We start from the raw sequence: 23,007 nt of genomic DNA, 5'->3' as shown, positions 1-23,007 counted from the left end.
TATGCCAATGGATGACATTCAAGATTGCTCAGCCTCATAAATGTGCAGACTGGAGAATCATTCAGGCACACCTCATTTTCTACCTGTGAATCCAAACAATTCCAGTGTGCTCCCTACCTTGTTGTGGAGCTCCTGCTTGCTGTAGATTGCTGACAACAGGCGGTAGCACTCAAGGCATCCGGTCTCTTCTGACACAATGTGGTTGGTCATCTTCTCAGCTTCTTTTGTCTGACCCATCACAGCCAAAACCTGAGCCTGCAAAACCACATTGAACTGGCTTAGGAGACACTGGTATCACCTCATCAAAGCATTTCTGAAGACAGGCATTCCAGAGACACTCCAGAAAAAAAATGCTTAGCATCTATTTGCAACTCAGAGAATTCCCGCAGTGTACAGGTGTAAAATTTTGTTTGTTTGTTTATTTATTTATTTCGGCATATGCATGCACTGTGTGTGAATAGCAGGGACACCAAAGACATCAACAAAATGACTTGACTTTTTAAAAAATTCAACTATCTCAAAAGAAATTATTTCATATGGTTTCAACAGGATGTCATGTTTACAAAAAGATAACAAGTTTGATTTATGGCAGATCTAAAGAAGAGTAGCAAAAATGCACATTTCCAAAAACTGAAATTAAAAATATTGCTGATTATTAATTTCTTCAATTTGAGAACCATACTCTAGCTATGTTAGAGAATGCCCTTGTTCTTAGGATTATATGCTTAAATATTTAGAAATAAAGGGCGGGGTGCCTGGGTGGCTCAGTTGGTTATGCGTGTGCCTTTGGCTCAGGTCATGACCTCAGGGTACTGGGATTGAGCCCCGCATCTCCCTCTCCCTGTCAAATAAATAAAATCTAAAAAAAAAGAAAAGAAAGAAGGGCATGAGATCTGTAACTTTTGTATGGCTCACAAAAAAAATTAAACATATTAATACTAAGCATCTGCACACATAAATATGCACATATGTACTTATGTGGATGCATACACACAAACATACATGATAAATTCATCAAAAAGCTAAAAATGGATAGATCTGGGTGAAAGGGGATACATGAGCTATTCAGTAAACCAAAAACTTAAAAAACTTTTTTGGTGTATATGCCTTTGGTGAATGGCTCCCACACTGGCTATATGGGTATTCAGAAAATGGATCTATGGTAGTGCTCTAGTTGTAATTCTGGGGCTTCTGACCCAGCTCCCTGCACGGCACACTGCATGTCCAGCTCATCTCTTTCCCCAACGCACTCACCAGGGCCAGGCGGAGCTCCCTTTGAGAAGGTTCTAGTGCTGCGGCTTCCTGGTAAATCTGCAGAGCTTCATCATACCGGCCTGTGTTATAATACAGTGCTCCCAAAGGTGATAATAGCTCTGCTTTGCGTGCCACCTGCAGGGCCCTGAGTTTTAAGAAAGGTGAACTGAAATTCTCATAGGTACATTCTGAAAGCTTGAAACGCAGGTTTAAGGAGGACAGTCTTTGGTTTGACACTCTCCAACGTGGTCTCTGTTTTTATAATCGAGAAGACTGTTTTTAAAACAGTCTTGCCACCCTCTAACTATAAGAATGTCTCTAGTGGCCTCACCATATGGAGACTGAGCTCCAAGGATCTTTCCCACTGATGGTGATAGGCTGGTTCCCATGCATGCACGGTCTGCCCCCCATATCCATTTTCGAAACTGCTATTTGTGGCTGCAGTCCGCGGCCTCAGAAAACAATTCCAGCCTTGGTTCTAACCAAGGTTCTAACTTGCTGTTCTAACCATCCCTTAAGATACCATTTAGTATTTGATATTAGTCTCTTTGGAGAGGAGAATCTGGGTTGCCCGAATTGGCAAAATCGGTTATTATTCTAAAAGCATGTCTGTTCCGATGACATAAAAATTGGAAGGGTGACTACTAAGGTCTTTGGGCAACTTACAAAGTGAAGAAAAGGAACTTTACCGTTTGTACCATTCTTCAGCGGCACTGTTGTCTCCCAAGGACCTGTAGAGCCTCCCCAGATTCACCATGGCCACGTGATGACTTGGGCTTAGTGTAATGGCCTGTTGGTAATGGGCCACTGCCTTCTCTGGAGAGCCTGTAGCCAGGGGTGGTTGGTGAGAGCAGAGCACGTCTTAATTATACAACACACGAGGATCTTCAATTTCTCTTCTGATGTATATCATTCTTCTTCATATTACTGAGTCATACCATCAATTATTCAGTTTGTAAATGAGCTTGCATTTTGGCTTCGTCTCCTTGCCACTGTGTAGCTTTGGATCATTTTACTATTCATTCCCAGTTCCAAGGAAATTAATAATTAAAAAAAAGCAATAAAACCTAAAATCTGCTTTTTTCTTAATGTCTAGCATTTTAGCCCAAGTGTTTTCTGGCCTTTGCCCTAGCTAATATGATGTTTTGAGATTATCTGTGACTGTTGTTTATACAAGATACTGTTATGTCTCATTATATGAAAAAATAGATAGGCTATTATAGGAAAAAAAAAAAACTGTCCTGAAACTATTTCTAAGCGTTGGTTTCAATTACTCTACCACAACATAGTAATCAGGGCACTGCTTTATCTTTTTTAAAATCAGACATCTTTGTTAAATGGTATTTATGTAAAGGGACTTTTAAAAAAAAGTAATAATGCCACCTTGCATTTGTTTTAAAGATTATTTATTTATTTATTTGACAGAGATTATAAGTAGGCAGAGAGGCAGGCAGAGAGGGGGGGAAGCAGGCTCCATGCTGAGCAGAGAGCCCGATGCGGGGCTTGATCCCAGGACCCTGGGATCATGACCTGAGCCGAAGGTAGAGGCTCTAACCCACTGAGCCACCCAGGCACCCCACCACCTTGCATTTGTTTAATGCATTATACAGCTGAAAATATTTTAATTAAATGATCTTTACAGGTTGTTTTTTTTTTAAGATTTTATTTATTTATTTGACAGAGATCACAAGAGGCAGAGAAGCAGGCAGAGAGAGAGGAGGAAGCAGGCTCCCTGCTGAGCAGAGAGCCCGATGCGGGGCTCGATCCCACGACCCTGGGATTATGACCTGAGATGAAGGCAGAGGCTTTCACCCACTGAGCCACCCAGGTGCCCCATCTTTACAGGTATTTTTGACACAATTTAGCTGCCTTTAAAAAAAAAAAAAGATTAATTAATTTGAGAGAGAGCGAGAGAGCGAGTGAGCGCGTGCGCGCATGAGCATGTGAGCTGGGGGAAGAGCAGAGGGAGAGGGAGAAGCGGACTCTGCACTGAGCATGGAGTCCAGTGTGGGGCTTGATCTCAGGATGCTGAGATCATGACCTGAGTTGAAATCAAGAGTTGGCCACTTAACCTCCTGGGCCACCCAGGTGCCCCTATTTAGATGCCTTTTGCTACCCTTTAGCTGTGTCTTGGTACTTAAGAGGTATTAAAAAATATATCAAGGTATTGCTTTAAAGCTATAGACACTAAAGCATAAAGGGCACTTAAGAGACCTGACAAAAATCCCAGGGCAACTGAGGATGAAGACCAGAACTAGAATCAAGCTTCTGGTGAGATTCCCCAAAGAAGCTTCCTCGTGAAATTACATCTAAGTGACTGAACTATAGAACGGTCTGAAGTTCTAGATGAAATGGAATGTTTATGACCTGCAGACACGTTCTCAAGTGCACCTTCTTTGAATGGATGTCTGCAGCATAAAGATTTTATGTCTGTGTAGATCTATGTACAGTTCACTGGTAATAGGGAGAATTTCTACCAGTACAAAATACATGACTATGAAGGAAGTGGCAGGAAGATATACAGGATAGCCAGTGGGATTTTTAGGGGAGTAGCACTGTTTGTTGTTGAGGTAGAAGGAAGAGGGAAGACCAGATCAACAGGGGGTCTCTTCCAGTTTTTATATCTTCAGGACACCTAATGTATTAGTGTGTTGCTAAGAAACCAGCAGGTGGCACTACAAAACAATTTTACGTGTAAATATAAGGGGCATTTCCTAGGAGTTTTGGAATGTAAATTTACATTTTATTAAACAGAAAAGTTTCAGATATACTAGAAAATAAAAACCCATTTGAGTATTCATACTGACAAAATAATTAAAATAATTTTATCACAAGGCAGATAGCCTAACAGTCAACGAGAATAGAATGGTGCTTTTGTATTAAATTCAACTACCTTTTGATTCCTTATAAGTATTCATAGCGTGTCAAAAGTAGATGGGACACAAATCATAAAGAAAACAGAATCCCTGCCCAGTAAAGTTTTGCATTAAATAAGATGGAGTAAGTATATTTTATATAGCACCTGTCATGTAAGAGCACTCTATCAATAATAATAATATAGTTTCTGTAATCTACATCAAGTAAAGAATGATGGAACAATTCTGGAGCCTTTTTAAAATCAGACATACATAAGTATTTTCCATCTGCTGGTAAGTAGATTCAGAGGCAAGCCGTGTATCATTGCTGAGGACCGTTTCATCATCATAGATTTATGGACTTGTCTAAATGATACTCAAAAGCCTGCTACTCATTAAATCAGCAAGTATTCTGATTGGGGAGTTTTTCTGAGTGCTATACAAACTGGGTGGATTTTACTGAGCCGAACTTGAAGACTTAGAGAAATGATAGCCCCACGGTACAATGGGATGGTCAATGGTGTGAGTTTCCTGCCAAGCCCAGTGAATGTTACTTAAGAGAAATCATTTGGGTGGTTGCCATTTTGTTTGATAGATAGTATTATCTCATCTCAATGGAACAGATTCTCTTTAAATTCACTCACCAGTATCAACTAAGAAAACCCCATAGTTGTTGTGTAAGTCTGAGCTGTCTGGACAGTTCTTTATTCCAGCCAGGTATATCTCCTCAGCCTCCTTAAATCTCTCCTTTAAAAGAGAACAAAGGAGAATAAATGAGAAAGTTCAAAACAACAACAACAATAAACTGAACAACAGAATAGGAAAAGTAAGAAACCAATTTACTGAGCATCTATTATGTAACAGGCACCAAGATCAAACACTACATATTTTGAATTAAAGTCAGTGCCAATGGCACAAATTCCTACAGTTCATATCCATTCCTATTTAGTTCCTTTAGGGCAAACAAGCAGATATTTACTAAGAAAGGACATCTAGAAGGATTTACCCTGCAACTGGAAAAAGCCTCAAATAGTTGTTTGACTGGTATGCTTTCCACCACAGTAACTCTGTGTGAAAAGGAGTGACAGACACATCCACAGAGGAATATCTTGAGAGGTGACAATCTGGGAGCCAAGGAGGCCCAGGACATCCATCTAACAGCTGCACTTGGCAGAGCTAACGCTCACTTTACACACACTGCATGGTTTATTTGGGGAGGTTTTTGAGGAAAGGAGGAGACTGATGCCAATTACAGGAGGGACTGGCCTTGACCTTTCTTTAATCAAAATAGTTCTAGAGTCCACCCAACTGTGTGCTGCTTCTTTTAGTCAACCTGTGTTTTCATTTCAGAGCCAAATCCTCCAATAGGAATATACTTCTCTCCAAAGGCAGACCTCCAACTCTTATTACTGTGGCAAGGCCCAGATCAACTGCCACATCTTCCTAATTGTCCTGCTCTTCTTCTAAAGATTTGCTTTAGCACACTAGTAATTCTGAACTAGCTATTAGGTACATTTTTCACAGGGTTACACATTCTTTCACAATATAGAAGGTAAAACCTACTTAATGAATCAAAGCTACCCAGGTCCTAACAATTACTCATGAGTAAACAATTTCACAGTTTCCTGGTACTGCTGGGAAGGTCAGGTAAAAGGAAATAATCAGGCATAAAGCACACAGCAACTTTTCCTTTAATATGCTCTGAGGGTAGGCATTTTTCATAATTTTACCACATTTACTACTATTAAGTATTCAACCAGACACACACAAAGGGAATGCACAGCATCAATTTTCTCAGATGTGACCCCTTTGGCTTGTGAATAAAAAATGCACTGAGCCTTGTGTTATAAAGAGCCTCCATTTGATTTGACCCAGAAAAGTAAAGACACTTGACTCTCTGTGGAAGGACCACTGTCATTTCTTCAAAACTTTATTTACTTATTTGTTTATTTGAGAGAGAGAGAGAGAAAGCACATGTGCACAAGCGTGCAAACATGAGTTGGTGGGGGGGAGAGAATCTTCAAGCAGACTGCATTCCAGAGCCTGACGACGCAGCGCTCAATCCTCCATCTCCAAGATTATGACCTGAGCTGAAATCAAGAGTTACTTAATGAATTAATGAAGAGACACTTAATGAATTAAGCTGCTCAGGTGCCCCTAAGGCCATCTCTTCGAATCCACACATTTAAGTACCATTTAGGAAACAAGATGTGGTTTGAATTTGGCCAATTTCACCTATTTGAATTACAAAGCCACAGTCCAGCGAAAATGGAGATCCATGTTTCTAAAAAGTACATGTATTTTCGATTGCCAAACAGAGTCTAATTTAGGAAAATTAAAGAATAAAAACTTCAAATCTCAAAATAACCTTTCAATCTATTAAAGGGAAGAAAAACTTTATGAAGCTATCATTCACTGTAGGACCAACAAATTTGTGTATGTGTGTTTAGAGATAGGCAGGACATAAATTATTAAGACTCTAATCATATTAATAGCTACCAAGTACCACTGCATACTTCTCATTTACTCATTCACTGAGGACATGTTTACTGCAAGGCCTACAGAAAGTGTGGCACAGCGATGAAGCAATGGGCTGCCAGTGCATGACTATGTGCATTGGAATGCCAGTCCCACAATTTACTATCTATGTGACCTCACTTTTCTACGTGCCTAGTTGTAAAATAGGATAACAGTAGTACCTATCGCATAGGGTTGTTGTATTAAATGGATCAAAACATGTAAAGCACGTAGAACAATGCTCAGCACACAGCCCTTTATCACGTTAGCCATATCCTTGTTACGATCATTAGTTAGTGTTAGCATTATTACTGTATCACTAGGAGACAGATACCAAAAACAGGGAGATGAAGAGAACAAAATACTTCTATCAGGAGCTCAAAAACAAGTGAACTAATAAATACAACCCAATGACAGCAGTGTTTTAAAAAGGGAAGTACAGCTTCTCTTGAGCTCAGGAGTCCTAGAGTGGCTCCTGCGGCCCCATGAGGAGTCGTGGCCCTGTCCGAGTAGCCAGGAGTCTCAAGTTCCTTTCCTACAAGAGCTCTTCAGTTGGCTTTAAATGAGAAATAATTAACTAACCCAGGTGTTTTTTCCTTTTAACTTTTCTTAATAATCTGAAACAGAGTTTAATAAACACCTCATATCCTAGAGGCAACCAGAAAAAGAACACCTGGCTAATCCAAAGCTGGGGTGTCAGCTCCTAGAGATCTCAAGTTTCCTGTGTTACCATTCCACAAGTGTTACTGTTCGATTTTAATGTCACCTTTGTCTTAAAAGGATCAAATTCTCTATGCTATATGGTGCTTTTAAAAACGCACTAACATAGTCATGGTAAAATCAAAACTTCAAAAAAAAAAAAAACCTAACCCCACCCAACTATTAAAAATACAATGGATGAGATTTTCAGCCAAGAAAATAAAAGAATATTAGAGCTGGAAAGAGTAATACTTTATATTTATAAATAAATAGAAATATACTAAAAAGACACTAATTTGCCACCATTTTTAACTCATGAAGAAACTTGGGCACAAAGTGGCTAAGAGACATGGCCCATATCTTATAGCTACAAGGGAAGAGGGAAGAGAATTTAGGCTTTTGGTGGACAGGGAACTGAATAAGCCCTGCATAAAAGCAGTATTTCTGGCAATAATGGTGTCTCTGGCATCAAAAGAAACAATTACACTTTTGGATATCCATCTGTCCTGTCCACAGCTATTTTGTGAGCACCATACATGTGCCAAATACGCAGGGGAGACAGAAGAGTGAACAAGACCGACACAATCCTGCCAGGACAGTCGAGTGGGATGCAGAGAGGAAGACGACATCGCAATGTACTGTCACAGTGTCATGAGGGGGGAACCACAAGGGCAGCCAGGAGTGACACTAAGACCTGGGGTGAGATAGCTCCTCGACACCTGTCATGATCCAAATGCCCGAGAATGCTGGATGCATTACCTCCAGCAGCTGTAGAACACAAAGCCGTCTTGAAAAAAATCTGTGGCTACTTCAGATCTAAGAAACATCACTTTATAAGTAATCTGGAGGAACTGTGGGAGAACTGAAAGGTACTTTTCCTGAAAAGAGTTAACACTGGTGTCTTCACATTCTGACTTGGTGAAGTCAAATACAACAGTCAACAAGAGTTTTCAAGGGCAATTCCTCCTTCACCTGATTTCATTTTACTTTTCCCCCACCTTCTTGTTGCTCTCAGAGAGCCAAAGAGATCATCTTTTTCATCTAAAACTTCTCTTACTGGGGGTTTATGAGCTGGGTTTCCACTAGAAATGCAATTTTCAAGGTCCAAAGAAGTAATGGGATTTAAAAGAGCATGTGTGTCAAGAGCTAGTGATGGCATCCGTGTGCCCTTGGTCATCCAAGGGCAGTCTCAAGACTTGGGCTCTATGAAAAATGTCTTCAATATCTGTCTTTTCCTTTCGCTGGACTGTAAATTTCAAGGAATGATTAGCTCTACTTATTAAAAAATGAACAGGAGCCACCACCAAAGAAGAAAAATACCTTCGAGGTGTTTATTTAAAATAAATTCCACCTTCTCTGGAAGGGAAATGCATTTATCTTAACAAGTAGTAGTCCTCAATCCCTGAAGCTCTATTTTAAGCAACTCACTCTCTATTTACCTCATCTGGCTAGATGTCCTGACCTAAGCTCATCATTCCTGGTCTCTACTGACTTGTGAGATCCAGAGGAAGTGAATATAAGTTATTTATAGTACAACTTTAATTAAAAATGGTTGTGACCAGAGAATGGCTCTGACAAATAATACTGTCTGCCGTACATCAGAGTCCCCAATAACCCCTGTCTCAGCATGAAATCACTTTTGAGGACGATGGTTAAAATGGGCAGCCTGCAACCATGGGCTCCTCTCCAAGGTTCAAGCATTTTCAGTAGGGTGGAAAGAAAATGGGACTTGGGGGAGAGATAAAATATAGTCAACATCTCCACTTTTTACATGCTGTAATTACCCAACATGACATGCTTTTTACCTCAGGGAAGGGAAAGTGAAGAGCAGATCTTTGGAAAAAGCAACTCAACTGTAATTTACTCTCATGGGCTAACTGATATGTTTGGAAAACTTCTTGTAGTTCAAGTTGCAGCAACCAGGAGGACAAAGGGACACAGGCTTAATGCAGCCATCCTCAGACTTCATGGTTTTGAGATCCTTTAATACTCTAAAAATTACTGAGGACCCCCAAAGAGCTTTGTTTATGTGGGCTATATTTATCACTATTCACCACGATGAACATAAAGCTGAGAAATATAAAAAATATTTATAGTTTACTTAAAACATAATAAACTGAACTATAATACATTTATATAAAAAATTAAAAAATACTTTTCCATAGCAAAAGAACAAAAAGAAAAACCCCAAACTAGTGAGAATACTGGCATTATTCCATATTTTTACAAATCTCTTTAATGCCTGGCTTAATAACAGAAGACAGATGGATCCTCATATGTACTTTAAAGCTAGTCTATTTTTTTAAGATTTAATTTATTTATTTCAGAGTGGGCGGGGAGGGGCAGAGGGAAACAATCCCCAAGCAGACTCCCTGCTGAGCATGGAGCCTGACTCAGGGTTTGATCTCAGGACCCATGAGACCACAATCTGAGTTAAAACCAAGAGTTGGACAACCAACTGACTGAGCCACCTAGATATTCCTGTGCTAATCTATTTTTATGATTTTAGTTGAAGTATATGAAGAAACATAGAGGGCACCTGGGTGGCTCAGTTGGTTAAGCAACTGCTTTTGGCTCAGGTCATGATCCTGGAGTCCTGGGATCGAGTCCTGCGTCGGGCTCCCAGCTCTGCAGGGAGTCTGCTTCTCTGACCTTCTCCTCGCTCATTCTCTCTCTCAAATAAATAAATAAAATATTTTTAAAAAATAGACATTTAATTGGAAAGTGGGAGAACTCTTTATTTTTTAAGTTTTATTTACTTATCTGACAGACAGAGATCACAAGTAGGCAGAGAGGCAGGCACAGAGGGCGGGGGGCAAGGGGGAGTAGCAGGTTCCCTGCAGAGCAGAGAGCCTGATGTGGGGCTTGATCCCAGGACCCTGAGATCCTGACCCGAGCCAAATGCAGAGGCTTTAACCCACTGAGCCACCCAGGCGCCCCAGTGGGAGAACATTTTAATGTCTTTTTGTAATTGTAAATACATCATGGATCCTCTAAAAAAATACTGTACGCTCATGAGAGAATGAGAGTTAAAAAAGGCAAATTACTTGTTAATAGTATTATGAAAACTGCACTGACCTTCTTGGATTTCAGGGGTCCCTAGTCAACACTTTGTGAACAGCTGGTTTAATGAATGGCCCATAACAGGTACTTAATGTATAGAAGGTATAAGATATGATATTCCAAAGTGTTGAAGGACCTACAGAGATTGGGATGGAAAGTTCTCCTAGTACCCTGACACCATGGTCATGCACCTGAATTGTTTTCTAGAAGTATTTTCATTCTGGTCAATGATATGAGCATACATATCTCTAAGGTATTTCCCATTAGCCCCATGTCTTTATTTGCAATGACGAAACTGGGAAGTTTAGGAGCAATGGATGTTTAAACTCATGTCAATGATTTCTCTAAGAAACTTTAAAATATGGCAGTTCAAAATACAGAGCAGGGACGCCTGGGTGGCTCAATTGGTTAAGCAACTGCATTTGGCTCAGGTCATGATCCCAAGGTCCTGGGATCAAGCCCTGCATCAGGCTCCCTGCTCAGTGGGGAGCCTGCTTCTCCATCTCACTCTGTTACGCTGCCTACTTGCACTCTCTCTCTTACTCTCTATGTCAAATAAATAAATAAAATCTTAAAAAAAAAAAAACAAAAACCAACCAGAGAGTAGAGATGCCTGCTTTCTCACCCTCTCCTTTGCTTTTATTTTCTTTACAAAACAGTTCTTCCACCTATCAGTCCTCAGCAGGGACATTCATAAGAAACAAGCTGCCAATATTTGATGTCTAATTCTCTTTCTTATTCAACTAAAATGAACCAAGGAACTTGGCATTTTTCTTCACCAAGGAAGGTAGGTCTTTCTTAATCTTGAATTTTTTTTTTTTTATCACCCAGCAGATTGTGATCAACACTATTCTGTGATAATTTATGCAAAGAACAATCACTTTAAAGAGGAAATGCCAAGAATCATTAAAGAAAAGCTTTAAAGAAAAAGTGTGATGAGAGTAAGCAATTACAGGTATATAACACTGTCAGGAGACCACAAAAAAAGCGGGGGAGCCATATTTGCAGAGAACTGCAGTTCCCCCCTCCCCCATCTCTAAACTCTTCTCACACCATTTGTCCTCATTCTCTGCACTTCCAGGCATATGATTTTCTATTAGAGGAAGAGATCCCACTCTTCTTCACCCCAGAGCTTTCATGTGGTCTATTCCCTCTAGCCAGAAAGCTTTTCCCATTCTTTTTAAAAATCTTGTTGCTATCTAAAAGTTCTTCAGGTGGCTGATTAAATGCTGCTCTTTGGCCACCGCCCCTGCCCCCCATGTGCCCCTTCCCACATTCTCATGGGTACTTCTTCATTACACATTTGTCACAATTGTGTTAGATACTGGGGAGGGGGCTATAGTTCTTTGCTCAGGGGTAGCCTTCCCTTCCAGACTCTAAGTTCCATGAGGATAAGGCCTGTACTTTATTAGTTCAACAATCTTTAGTGTTTGGTGATACCTAGATGTTCAATAAGTATGTGCTGAATAATCAAATCAATAATTCTTAAAGTAGGGTCTGGTTCAAGTTGGCCTGGCCACAATGCAACAGTATATGTGGCTGAACTGACCCAAAAGATGGCAGAAGGAGAAAAGCTGATTCTAGACCATCCACTCTTGGTCTACTCTCCTAATTTATATTTTATTATTCCAATTTTCTTTTCATTCTTGTATCCGGTGAAGTCTTATCTCAAAATACATTAAATAAAAATATCTTAAGTGTTATGAAATTAACTGAGTTTTTCAATAGGCTATAAACCTGGGGCTAGCAATAATTTACAATGGGTCAGAGTCATAAGCAGTGTTAATTTTTTTCCCCCTTTACTGTTAGTGTAATGCAACCTATATCATCTCTCATAAGAGTAGGCTGTTTAAAAATGATGGTTGGCTTATAAAAGTTTACAGTCCTATCTGTGAAGCTGGAGTACAGCCAGTTCTGAGTGGTATGGAGAACTAGAAGAGAACACTAAGTCCAAGACCACCTTGACTTTAAATCTAAGAGTTTATTTTCTGTTCTCAGTTTTCTTGACTTCTTTGCTGCAGCAGACACAGGCATCAATTTTTTTTGCAGATTCTTTTATGTATCTCACTTCTATGACAGCTGACCCTTTGTGGTTTCCTCTGTCTCTTCTGTTCTTCCACACCCAACCTCCTTGACTATGGCCCATTATTGCAGTCCAGTCATAGGACTTCAGAGTCATATAGCCAAAGTGCAGTGCCAAGGAGTCAAGAAAGCAGGCTCCAGTCCTGGCCCTCACACTAGTTATCTCTATCACCTTGAGCAGCAGCTAATTTAGTACACACCGTATTTTTCTCTGTAAAATGAGAAGGTTAAAAAATTCTTCAAGGTTTTTTTTTTTTTTTTCTTCACATGCTATTCTTCATTTTCCCCTGAGAGAAATAACTTACTCATAATGTGGTTTCATTTATTTGAGTCCTAAATCCACCTTCCCAGCCCTAATCTCCTTCGCTGCCATCTGTCCACACATTATTTCCACTTAAAGGTTCCACTAACATTCAACATTTAAAGGCTGTACACTGCTGGGAGCAGAGGATATGGGTACCACTCTTTAGAAAAGCAATTCAGTAATATACCTCAAGAGCAATTTAGTAAGGTATCTCAGTGAAATATGATGATACTCTTTTGATATGGGAACTCTACTTTTAGGAATCTATCATTAGAAATGATTCAAAATATTGTTTTAAAAAAGACGTAAGAAAGGAAAAGTTCACTGTCCTCCCAACACACACGCATGCATGCACACATGAAACCAAGTGACCAAACTTTGGGGTATTATTATATAAATCACAATGTATAATTTTGATAACTAGTAAGTAGCCATTAAAATGGTATTATCAAGGGCGTCTAGCACCATGAAAACAGGTATAGTATGTTTAATTTAATAGCAAATGAAAAAGAATAGGATACAAATTACATGTGAATTGAAGTATGAAAACAAAATAAGTATATTGAAAGACCTGCGGGAAATTAAAAAAATAATATTCTTTATTTCCAGATATTACATTATTAATAAAAGGTATATTTTATCTTCTCTTTTTCATACATTTCATTTACATTTTCATATTACTTGGGTAACTGAAAAGGAATGTGGAAGTGAATCTCATTTCCACCCTTTCTAAAATCTCCCACCTCCTTGGCTTCCCCATGGTGCTCAGTGGCTATGTATCTTCTCACTGTTAGGTGCTTGACCCTGGAATTCTTAATTTTCCATTTTCTTTTCCTTTCAGCCTTCACATACAAATAGTTCCTAAATACAAAGGGATTCTTTTTCCACAATAACGTCTGTCCATGCCCACACTTTGTTCCAGAAAGGAGGCTCTCCACTACTTATGCAGAATGCATTTAAAAACCTCCTCAAAATACTCCACATGATTTTCTCCCTCCCAGGTTTTAAAAACCTCTTCCTTCGTCACTTGCCTTTGCTTCTTATTATCTATCAATTTCAAATCGGGGCTCCACTGTGGGCCTCAAAAGTCTCGTATATAATGCCTTTTCAGCTTAACTCATCTTTCAAATTTTCCCTCTTCAAATTCTCTACTGTGCCCAGAAAGAATTACTTTTTACTTCTGGATTCCAACAGAATGAACAAAATATTAGTCCCAGGCAAATCCCACAAGAGATTACTACACTCCAGGTTCTATTCGCAGTGGGGATGGAAGATGGGGTCAACAGACAGCAGTATGCTTACCGTAAAAGCAAGGGATGGCAAATGAAACCTTTTGGGGGTGGGTCCCCCCCCCTTAGATTGTATTTATTTATTTGTCTGAGAGAGAGCACACAAGCAGAGGGGAGGCACAGAGGCAGAACGAGGATCCCTGCTGAGCAGGGAGCCCAATGCGGGACTCAATCCCAAGACCCCAGGATCATGACCTGAGCCTAAGGTAGCCGCTAAACCTACTGAGCCACGCAGGCCCCTCATTGTTGTTTTCTAATAGAATCACATCCTCCAATCAGGGGAAGGATTTCAGCAGGTTTCTAACAAAGCACCTCACAACATCCTCATAGATAAGATGAGGTGAGCTAGATGATAACATGATTGGCTAAATGAACCAACAAATAACTGTACGTAAAGAGTCTCAGGTGAAAGAGAGGTCAACCTGGCAAGAAGATCTACAGACACAATGCAGGTCTCTGCAACATTTTTTAATCAAAAACATAAATAAGTAACTGGAAGCTATTTTTATTTAATTTACCAAGTGAAATATCTGGGAAGGCCAGTTAATATAAAGATGGCAGAAAAAGGACAAAAAGTCCTAGAACACCTGAAATCTCAGACTGATCACAAAGAAGTTGAAATTAAATACAGATAAAGATGAGTCCTTTCAGCCAGATTATAAAAACATGCCTTCAGCATGGATAAGGCTTGTATTAACAACAATTGCATTAACAAAGATTCACAGGTTATAGGGACTTGAGTTGACTGTCTCCAATGTGAGCCAGAGTGCCATGCGGTTGCTAAACAACCAGCAGAACTCATTTCAGGGTGACATTTAGCAGACACCCAGGATGTCAACCCAGGGAAGTATTTCTATTCCAACCTGAACTTGCTGAACTACACTTTAATACAGGAAGCCACTTTAATACAGGAAGTCACAGAAAAAGTGGATCGTCCAGAGGCTATGCAAAGCAACACGACCAGAAGCCAAGAATCTGGAAATCAGGGTAAGAAAGAATCAAGGTGAAAGAAAAGAGGTTAGCTTAGGAAAGGGGTGATCAGGGAAGTGATAACACAACTGCGCCCAACAAGCTCTCTGTCAGACGGGGCTCAAAGGGAGCCAATTACAGGATGACCCACTTTAGGGGTCCAGGGGGTACAGGACAGTTTTCTGTCATTAGACTGGCCCAGAACAACAGTGCGGGTAGGCCATGCATGTGTCTGATGATGCTGGAAGACGGCCTGCTCCATGAAGGGATGGGCTCACGCTGTGTTACAGAGTGGCCAAGGTTTGCAGTCCTTGCTTTCATACACTCTGGGAGTCGGAGATTCTGGAATGCTGTTAAATAAGGTTGTGCCACCAAGAAATGAATCCATTTACTACCAAAGAATGTTAAGCTGGGTGGATTCTCTCTACCAGTTTCTCTGTGCCTTGCTTGTGCCTCTGAAGCACTCTTTTATTCCTGAAGAATTCAAAACATGAAGACAAGCTGTTGAAAGAGAGGAAAGGCAACCCTGAGTTATGCCCAACAGCTGTTCTGTCTCTTTGATGTTAAAAATCAATTGCCTAAAGGAGGAAAAGAGAAAACTTTTCAATCTTTCAATTACATTCTTAGATCTCATAGCATTTTACATTCGAACCTAGAGCAGGAAAGCCTGGTTAAAAAAGAAAAAGAAAAAAAAAGTGACCCTTATATGGCAGGAAAGATCATGATTGTAATCATTCTTTGTTCTTCTTGAAAACTGTTCATAACTTCAACCATGTGACACACAATAACTCTATTCCAATTTACCACTGTGGTTCACGAAAATTAAATTTATCACACAGCTGATTTTAAATACAGCATCTAACATACCTTAAACATGACAGAGGAAACATACATATTTTGTCCTTTTTAAACTTTCAATTCCTATAAGATGTGTTAATAGCAAGATACTGCAGAATGGACTGTAGTACATTTTGAGATCACAGAACATCTTAATCATCTTTAGAGCAGTAACTTTTCACCAAATTGGAGCTCATTAATTTAGAAAGAAAACACAACTGAAGAAGGCAATTCACTTTCACAATATTAACATGTTAATCCTTTATTTGTATAGAAACAATAGCACTAATTACGGTGGAACCTTACAGCATTCATTGAAATATTCATGAGCACTAAGGGCATGTATACTGATGAGTACTGAGTAATGTACAGAATTATTCAATTGCTCTGTTGTACAACCAAAGCTCACACAACAGTGTATATTAATTACACTTGGATTAAAAAAATGGTAAAAAACAATAGCACTTAATTGACATGAAAAAAGATAATTTGACACACTCTTGAAATGTTAGCGCTATAGATGAAGTAAAGATAATTTAGAATATTTATCAATTTTCAGATTTGGAAACTGAGGCCCAGAGAGGTAAAGTACTCCTCACCCAAGTCTGTACAGTTGGTTAACTATGGAGAAAGGTCTAGAACCAGGTGTCCTAGCTCCCTATCAAATGCTCTTAATATCACACTACAGAGTACCTGAATCTCAAAGAAAATCAAATCCAAACATGCTGTCTGAATGCCTGTATCATACAGTGAACTGTCCTAAGCCCTAGAAAAGAAATGGGCACACAAAGATGACGCTGCTTTTCTTAAGGAAACTTACGGTCTTGTGAAGAAAACGAACCTGAAAAATTGTTTAAATTGTAGTTCCACATCTGAATTCAAGAAATAAAAATGTGTGACTATTTTGCACGTTGATGTGTGTGCTTTCATAAATTTTATAGGAGCTCTACTCCCATGAGAAGGGGGTGGAGAAATGTTGGGGGAGGAAGTGGAAGGTGAACTGGATCTTGAAAACTAGGGAGGAATTTTAAGGGGAGAAAGATAAGATGGCATTTTAGGAAGATGGAACTGTGTGACTAGATACACATTCTCGTATCTGCAAAGAGCTCCACGAAACATACTACGTTATCACTCATAATAGGTAAGTGATAATGTCATTTAACGTAAGGGCAGTTTTCATCAAGAAGAGCAATTAAATGCTTATCATCTGTCCTGGTGAACTGGGAAAAAAGACAAGAGCTGGGAACAATGAATGCATTATTTTATTTATAGCTGGTCCTTGAACAATGTGGGTTTGAACTGCATGGGTCCACTTATGCACAGGCTTTTTTCAATAAACACAGGACAGCACTGTAAATATATGTTCTCTGGCTTATGATTTTCTTAATAACATTTTCTTTCTCTAGCTTCCTTGATAGTGAGACTACAGTATATTACACATATAATACACAGGATATATGCTAATAACTGTTTATGTTATCGGTAAGGCATCCAGTCAACAGTAAGCTGTTAGTAGTTTCGTTTTGGGGGAGTCAATATGTGGATTTTTGACTGCACAGGTGGTCCGCACCCCTACTTCCCACACTGTTCAAGAGTGAAGTGTATTTGCTTACTTATATCCCATTATTCCACAAAGAAATTGAGGTAGTTTTAAGAATTGGAAATAAAACTTGAATAAAATAATTTAAGGAAAATGATAAGCCTGGAATAAAAGTGGTACCTACAGAAAAGCATATTATACAGTCCAGATGGCTGTTAGTCAGAGGTTGGGGGCAAGGAAAATGGAAATAGAGTTGACCCTTTTTAGTGTTTACAAGATTTTTCCTGTGTTAGATTAAAAATAAAGGGAAAAAAGTTCAATTCAGAAGCAGAACCTTTCCCAATACTGAGATGAGAGAAATTCTCCTGAGTCCTCATAAAGACGACACTGCATGAGGTAGTAAGTGCTGTTCCCAAGACCATCCCTGATTCTATGGTTATGAAGAGCAATTGCACATGGTGGTCCTCATACTACCACTCAGTGCAGGACAAACACATTACATTTGGGTATGATCAATTACAAAACAATGTGGCCTACATGCTTAGTCCTCCCATAATAAAAGAGGAAAATTCAGAATATGTACTGGATTGGAGGGACTATATATCCTTCAGTTCATATAGATTCATTTATTCACTCAAAATTTATTGATTGCATACAATGTGAAGGACATGGGAATATAGCCATGAATAGAAAGGATGGCCGCTCTCATGAGTTAAACAGTCTAATGGTGGGAGAAGGATCACAGACAAACATATGTTAGGGGAACCTGGGTGGCTCAGTCATTTAAGCATCTGCCTTTGGCTCAAGTCATTGATCCCAGGGTCCTGAATTCAAGTCCCATATTCAGCTCCCTGCTCAGCGGGGAGTCTGCTTCTCCCTCTATGCACCATTCCCCCACCCCTAGCTCATGCTCTCTCTCAAATAAATAAATGAAATCTTAAAAATATGTGTGTGTTGGATGATGATAAATACTATTTGGGAAAAATAAGGCAGGACAAAGTGACAGAGAACATGATGGGCAGTGAGAGGTTGGCAGTTATAAAGGGTAATCATAGACAACCCCTCTGATTGGGCAATTTTTGCACAGAAACCAGCGTGATAGGAGGAAGGATACTCTATGATGTCTGGGAGAGAAGTGCTGCAGGCAAAGGGAACAGTTAGTGCGAAGGCTCCAAGAGAGAAGCATGCTTGGCATGTCTGAGTAATGGCAAGACATGCAGCCAGGCAAAGGCAGGGGAAAGGTCCTATGAAAATGAGCGAAACAGGATGAGCTGAGAAAAAGGAGCAATGGCAGAATCAATCTTTGCTTCAGAAGTCTCCTACTGTGTCTGCTTCAACACAAGCCAAAGGTAGTTGAGGACAGCCAGTGTATACCATACACAGAACACGACCATCCTCCTGTCCGCTTAACCACTGTGCTAAAATAGCACTGAAATCACCCACCACAGGCATGGGCTTTTGTCTAAAGCCCAACTACACTACATGGACAATAGCAGAGCATGAAAACTAAGCTTATCATTTCTAACACTTAAATATCCACAGAAAATTCTAAATTGGCATCCTGGTGAAACCTCCAAAGTTTTTTGAATATAAATAGCACCACCTCTATGTAACCAACGTTCATCCCATTTAAGCCAACAGAATGCTACAGGGCATCTTTGCAAGGTGCTGACTTTGATTTTAAAGAAAGTCTGGGGGCGCCTGGGTGGCTCAGTGGGTTAAGCCTCTGCTTTTGGCTCAGGTCGTAATCTCAGGGTCCTGGGATTGCCCCACATCGGGCTCTCAGCTCGGTGGGGAGCCTGCGTCCCCCTCTCTCTCTGCCTACTTGTGATCTCTCTCTCTGTCGAATAAATAAATAAAACCTTTAATAAATAAAACCTTTAAAGACAGTCTGGCAATTGTGTGAGAGCAGAATCCACTGTCTACTGAAGGCACTTACATGTGCCAACAGGACAGTATCATCAATTTAGAGAAGATAATTTGTTTGTTTCCCCTTAGCAGGCGACATGTATCCAAAACACTGAAAAATAGTATCCAGTCATTTAGATACAAGTAAAGAGAAGGAGGGGAAGAAAAATATTCCTTTATGCCACCAGAAATGTTTGTCTCTTCAGAGTCTGTTCTATGAGCCTCATGTGATCCTTTAACAGGTACTGAGACAAAAGATCTATTAAGAGTATCAATAATTGGTTGCATATTGAGTTTGGAGATCTGAGTCCATCAGCAATTCCCCAGAAAAATTAAGTAAATAGCAATAAAATAAGCAAATAGTGTGCATTGTTCATTCATTCATTCATTCATTCATTCATTCATTCATTTTATTTTAAATTTTTAGAGGTTTTTTAAAAAAAGATTTTATTTATTTATACGAGAGGGAGAACATAGAGGGAGTGTGAGAGGGAGAAGCAGACTCCCCAATGGGCAGAGAAACTGATGTGGGGCTCAATCCCAGGACCCTGAAATTATGACCTGAGCCAAAGGCAGATGCTTAACTGATGGAGCTACCCAGGCACCCCTCTTTTTTTTTTTTAAATTATTTATTTATTTGTCAGAGAGAGAGAGAGAGAGAGAGAGAACACAAGCAGGAGGGGTGGCCCACAGAGGTTGAGAAGCAGGTTCCTTGAGAGCCTGATACGGTGCTCGATCCCAGGACACTGGGATCATGACCTGAGTGGAAGGCAGACACTTAACCAACTGAGCCATCTAGGTGTGTCTTGTGTATTGCTCTTGACAGATTCTGTCTCAAAGTGACACAGAATACATCAATGACCTCTAATGGACCATCTGTGTCTAAAGGCTACCTTCACTAGACCAGGAGTATTGGAGTAAGAAAGGTACACTTGTCATTTCTGTCAAGAAGAAAACTGACATAGAAATTGGTTGTCCAATATGAGTTTACAAATTGAACCATTAGCATCAAAATCTAGATAATATTAGTGTATACATTCAACAGGAAAAATTTTTTAAAATATGTGAAGTTCAAAGGACACAGTTACCTGCTCGGCCAACAATGAAGCTAAGCTAGAATACGCATCTGCAAACTCGGGACCGTATTTAATGGAGTCCTTCAGCAAGGTGATAGCCTCTTCTTTTTTCTCCTGGGACCTAGAGATTATAGAGAGTGAAAAAAAAAACAACATCTTTTAATAACACTTTGTTTAAATCCTCTGATTAGACGCTGAGATCTCATTTCTTTTAGCAAAGCTAAACTGATTCCCTCTGGATTTCACTGCAAATGAATTAACTAGATTGTCTCAAGGTGCCAATAGTTTCTGCTTCTGAATTCTCAGTGGAAAGAGATGTAAATGATGCTGCAGTTTATTCACTGATATTTCTACCTTCTCTTTCCTCCTATGCACTTTCTTGAGAGCTTTAGTATTTTATAAGTTTGTTAACCAGAAACCTCAACCCTCAGAGGAGCAATTGTGGAGGCATTCGTGGGAGCCAGCTCACAATGATGTGGAAGGTGCACTGAGCATCTGGACGACTAGCCGCACCCCCACAGTGGCTGAGCCATCTCTCAGGGACAAGCCAGCCAAACTGCTCACGTTAACCTGAGCTTTTATATCTAAGAGGCAACAATTTATACCTAATATGTCAAGTTAGGAAATACTGTGACTATTGGCTGACAAAGAATGACTGGCTGGCTATTTTATCATCAAAGTTTTATTGAAAATCTGGGCTGGTTCTGTTTTCTTCATTTTAGTCTTCTCCTGAAAGGGATTGTTTCTGGTTCAGAGAGGACTCAAGGCCCCAGAATTATTACCAATATTTTGGGTGGCAGTTCTCTTTCCTGCTAGTGCCACAGGAGAGGCACATGGACATTATCCTGATATATCAGTATTTTTATTTATTTATTTATTTATTTATTTATTTATTTATTTAAAGATTTTATTTATTTATTTGACAGACAGAGATCACAAGTAGGCAGAGAGGCAGGCAGAGAGAGAGGAGAAAGCAGGCTCCCTGCTGAGCAGAGAGCCCGATGTGGGACTCGATCCCAGGACCCTGAGATCATGACCTGAGCCGAAGGCAGCAGCTTAACCCACTGAGCCACCCAGGCGCCCTTTTATTTATTTTTTTAAAGATTTTATTTATTTATTTGACAGACAGAGATCACAAGCAGGCAGAGAGAGAGGAAGGTAAGCAGGCTCCTCGCTGAGTAAGAGAGCCCGATGCGGAGCTCGATCTCAGGACCCTGGGATCATGACCTGAGCTGAAGGCAGAGGCTTTAACCCAATGAGTCACCCAAGTGCCCCTTGATATATCAGTATTTTTAAAGCCAAAAACACACACACTGGCAGTGATCAACTTTGCTACTAATACAATTTCACAAACACTGACCACTTGCCAAGTGCTAGGCATTGTAACTGGTAAAAGAAGTGGAATGAAAAGACAGAAAAACAAGAATCCCTGAACTGCAGAGAGCACAGCCTACGGGTCCCCCCTATCTTTACTGGGTACCAATATAGAATTTTGTGCTTCTGTTTTCACTATTTAGGGTCAACGATCATTTACTTGGCAATGTACCTTATGCTCTGGTAAATTTTCACAAAACAGGTATTAATTTTCACAACAATCCATGCAGCAGGTGTTCATTGCCCTATCATATTAATTTTTCTAATAAGAAAACTTGGATTCAGAAAAGCTGAGTGACACATCCAGTTGATATAACCAGTCTTCTGGATGGAGAGCCAGTGCTTGTCCATCACAAGCACTGTGCTTCTTCTAACTACTTAGAAACCCACCTCTTAATGACCTTGCTGCTCAACGTATGATTCATGCACCAGTATCATCCACCTCACCAGGAGCTCATTAGAAATGCAGAGCCTCCAGCCCCATCTGGACCTCCTGAATTGAACCCTACATTCTAAAAAGATTCTCCAGTAATTTGTTTGCACACTGAGATTTCAGCAGAGTTGCTCCATAAATTAGCCAAGGCAGCTCAGTGTAGCTCCTGCTGCAAAACCCCCATGGTTTTGGTCTCTGTACGATGAAGATGTGGAGAGGGAAAACCAATATTGACTCCGTGAGTCTGAGTTGCAAGTGCTAGAAGCAGCATGCTACAAGGCAAGTTTACCTGGAAAAGAGTCTTCTATCATAGACCTTGAAAACACAAAAGTCATGTTTCCAGCACAAGCCTTGCATTCAATTTAGCCAACATCTATCATCATCAGTCTATTACATGCTAGCTATTTCCTAAGGGAGGTGGCTGCCAATGCTATCCTCTTCTCACTGGGGGTGAGCTAACTCCTACCGGGCTCCTCTTGGTCCTGCGCTTGAGAACAAGGCGTAACACCTGAGTGCTTCACTGGATTATTTTGGGGATATGGCTCAAAAGTTGAAGGGTTATAAGAAATGTGCACCACAGCTCTCTTAGTGATTTTTTTTTAACGGATTCATTCATTTAGTCAACAAACATTTAAATAGTGTTTGTGAGACTCTATGGAAGTCCACTAGGTTTATGTACTCCTGGGTTTCTAATCTAAAATATATCCTGAAACACTTCTTCCATAGTACATATAAATGCAAGCTCCTTTTTTAATCCTGGTCATTTGACTATTGACTTCATGGTTAACAGAACTCTTCCTCCAAGGA

General features: G+C 39.9%; 1 protein-coding gene across 4 annotated transcripts in view; it reads right to left on the bottom strand.

Annotated features, from left to right (window-relative positions):
* TMTC1 (transmembrane O-mannosyltransferase targeting cadherins 1) overlaps positions 1–23,007 on the bottom strand; it is a 263,017-nt gene that overhangs the window by 12,228 nt on the left and 227,782 nt on the right. For all 4 annotated transcript variants that reach the window (XM_032347548.1, XM_032347545.1, XM_032347546.1 and 1 more), the window contains 5 exons: positions 20,406–20,514; positions 4,754–4,856; positions 1,944–2,079; positions 1,255–1,399; positions 118–255 (listed from right to left, as the gene is read on the bottom strand). In XM_032347548.1, coding sequence (XP_032203439.1) covers positions 118–255; positions 1,255–1,399; positions 1,944–2,079; positions 4,754–4,856; positions 20,406–20,514 — 631 coding nt within the window. The remainder of the gene's footprint in view (positions 1–117; positions 256–1,254; positions 1,400–1,943; positions 2,080–4,753; positions 4,857–20,405; positions 20,515–23,007) is intronic.

Source organism: Mustela erminea, chromosome 6 (genome assembly GCF_009829155.1).
Source record: "Mustela erminea isolate mMusErm1 chromosome 6, mMusErm1.Pri, whole genome shotgun sequence".
NCBI lineage: Eukaryota > Metazoa > Chordata > Mammalia > Carnivora > Mustelidae > Mustela > Mustela erminea.
Note: the sequence above shows the minus strand (reverse complement) of the source record. Positions and strands in the feature narration are given on the sequence as shown.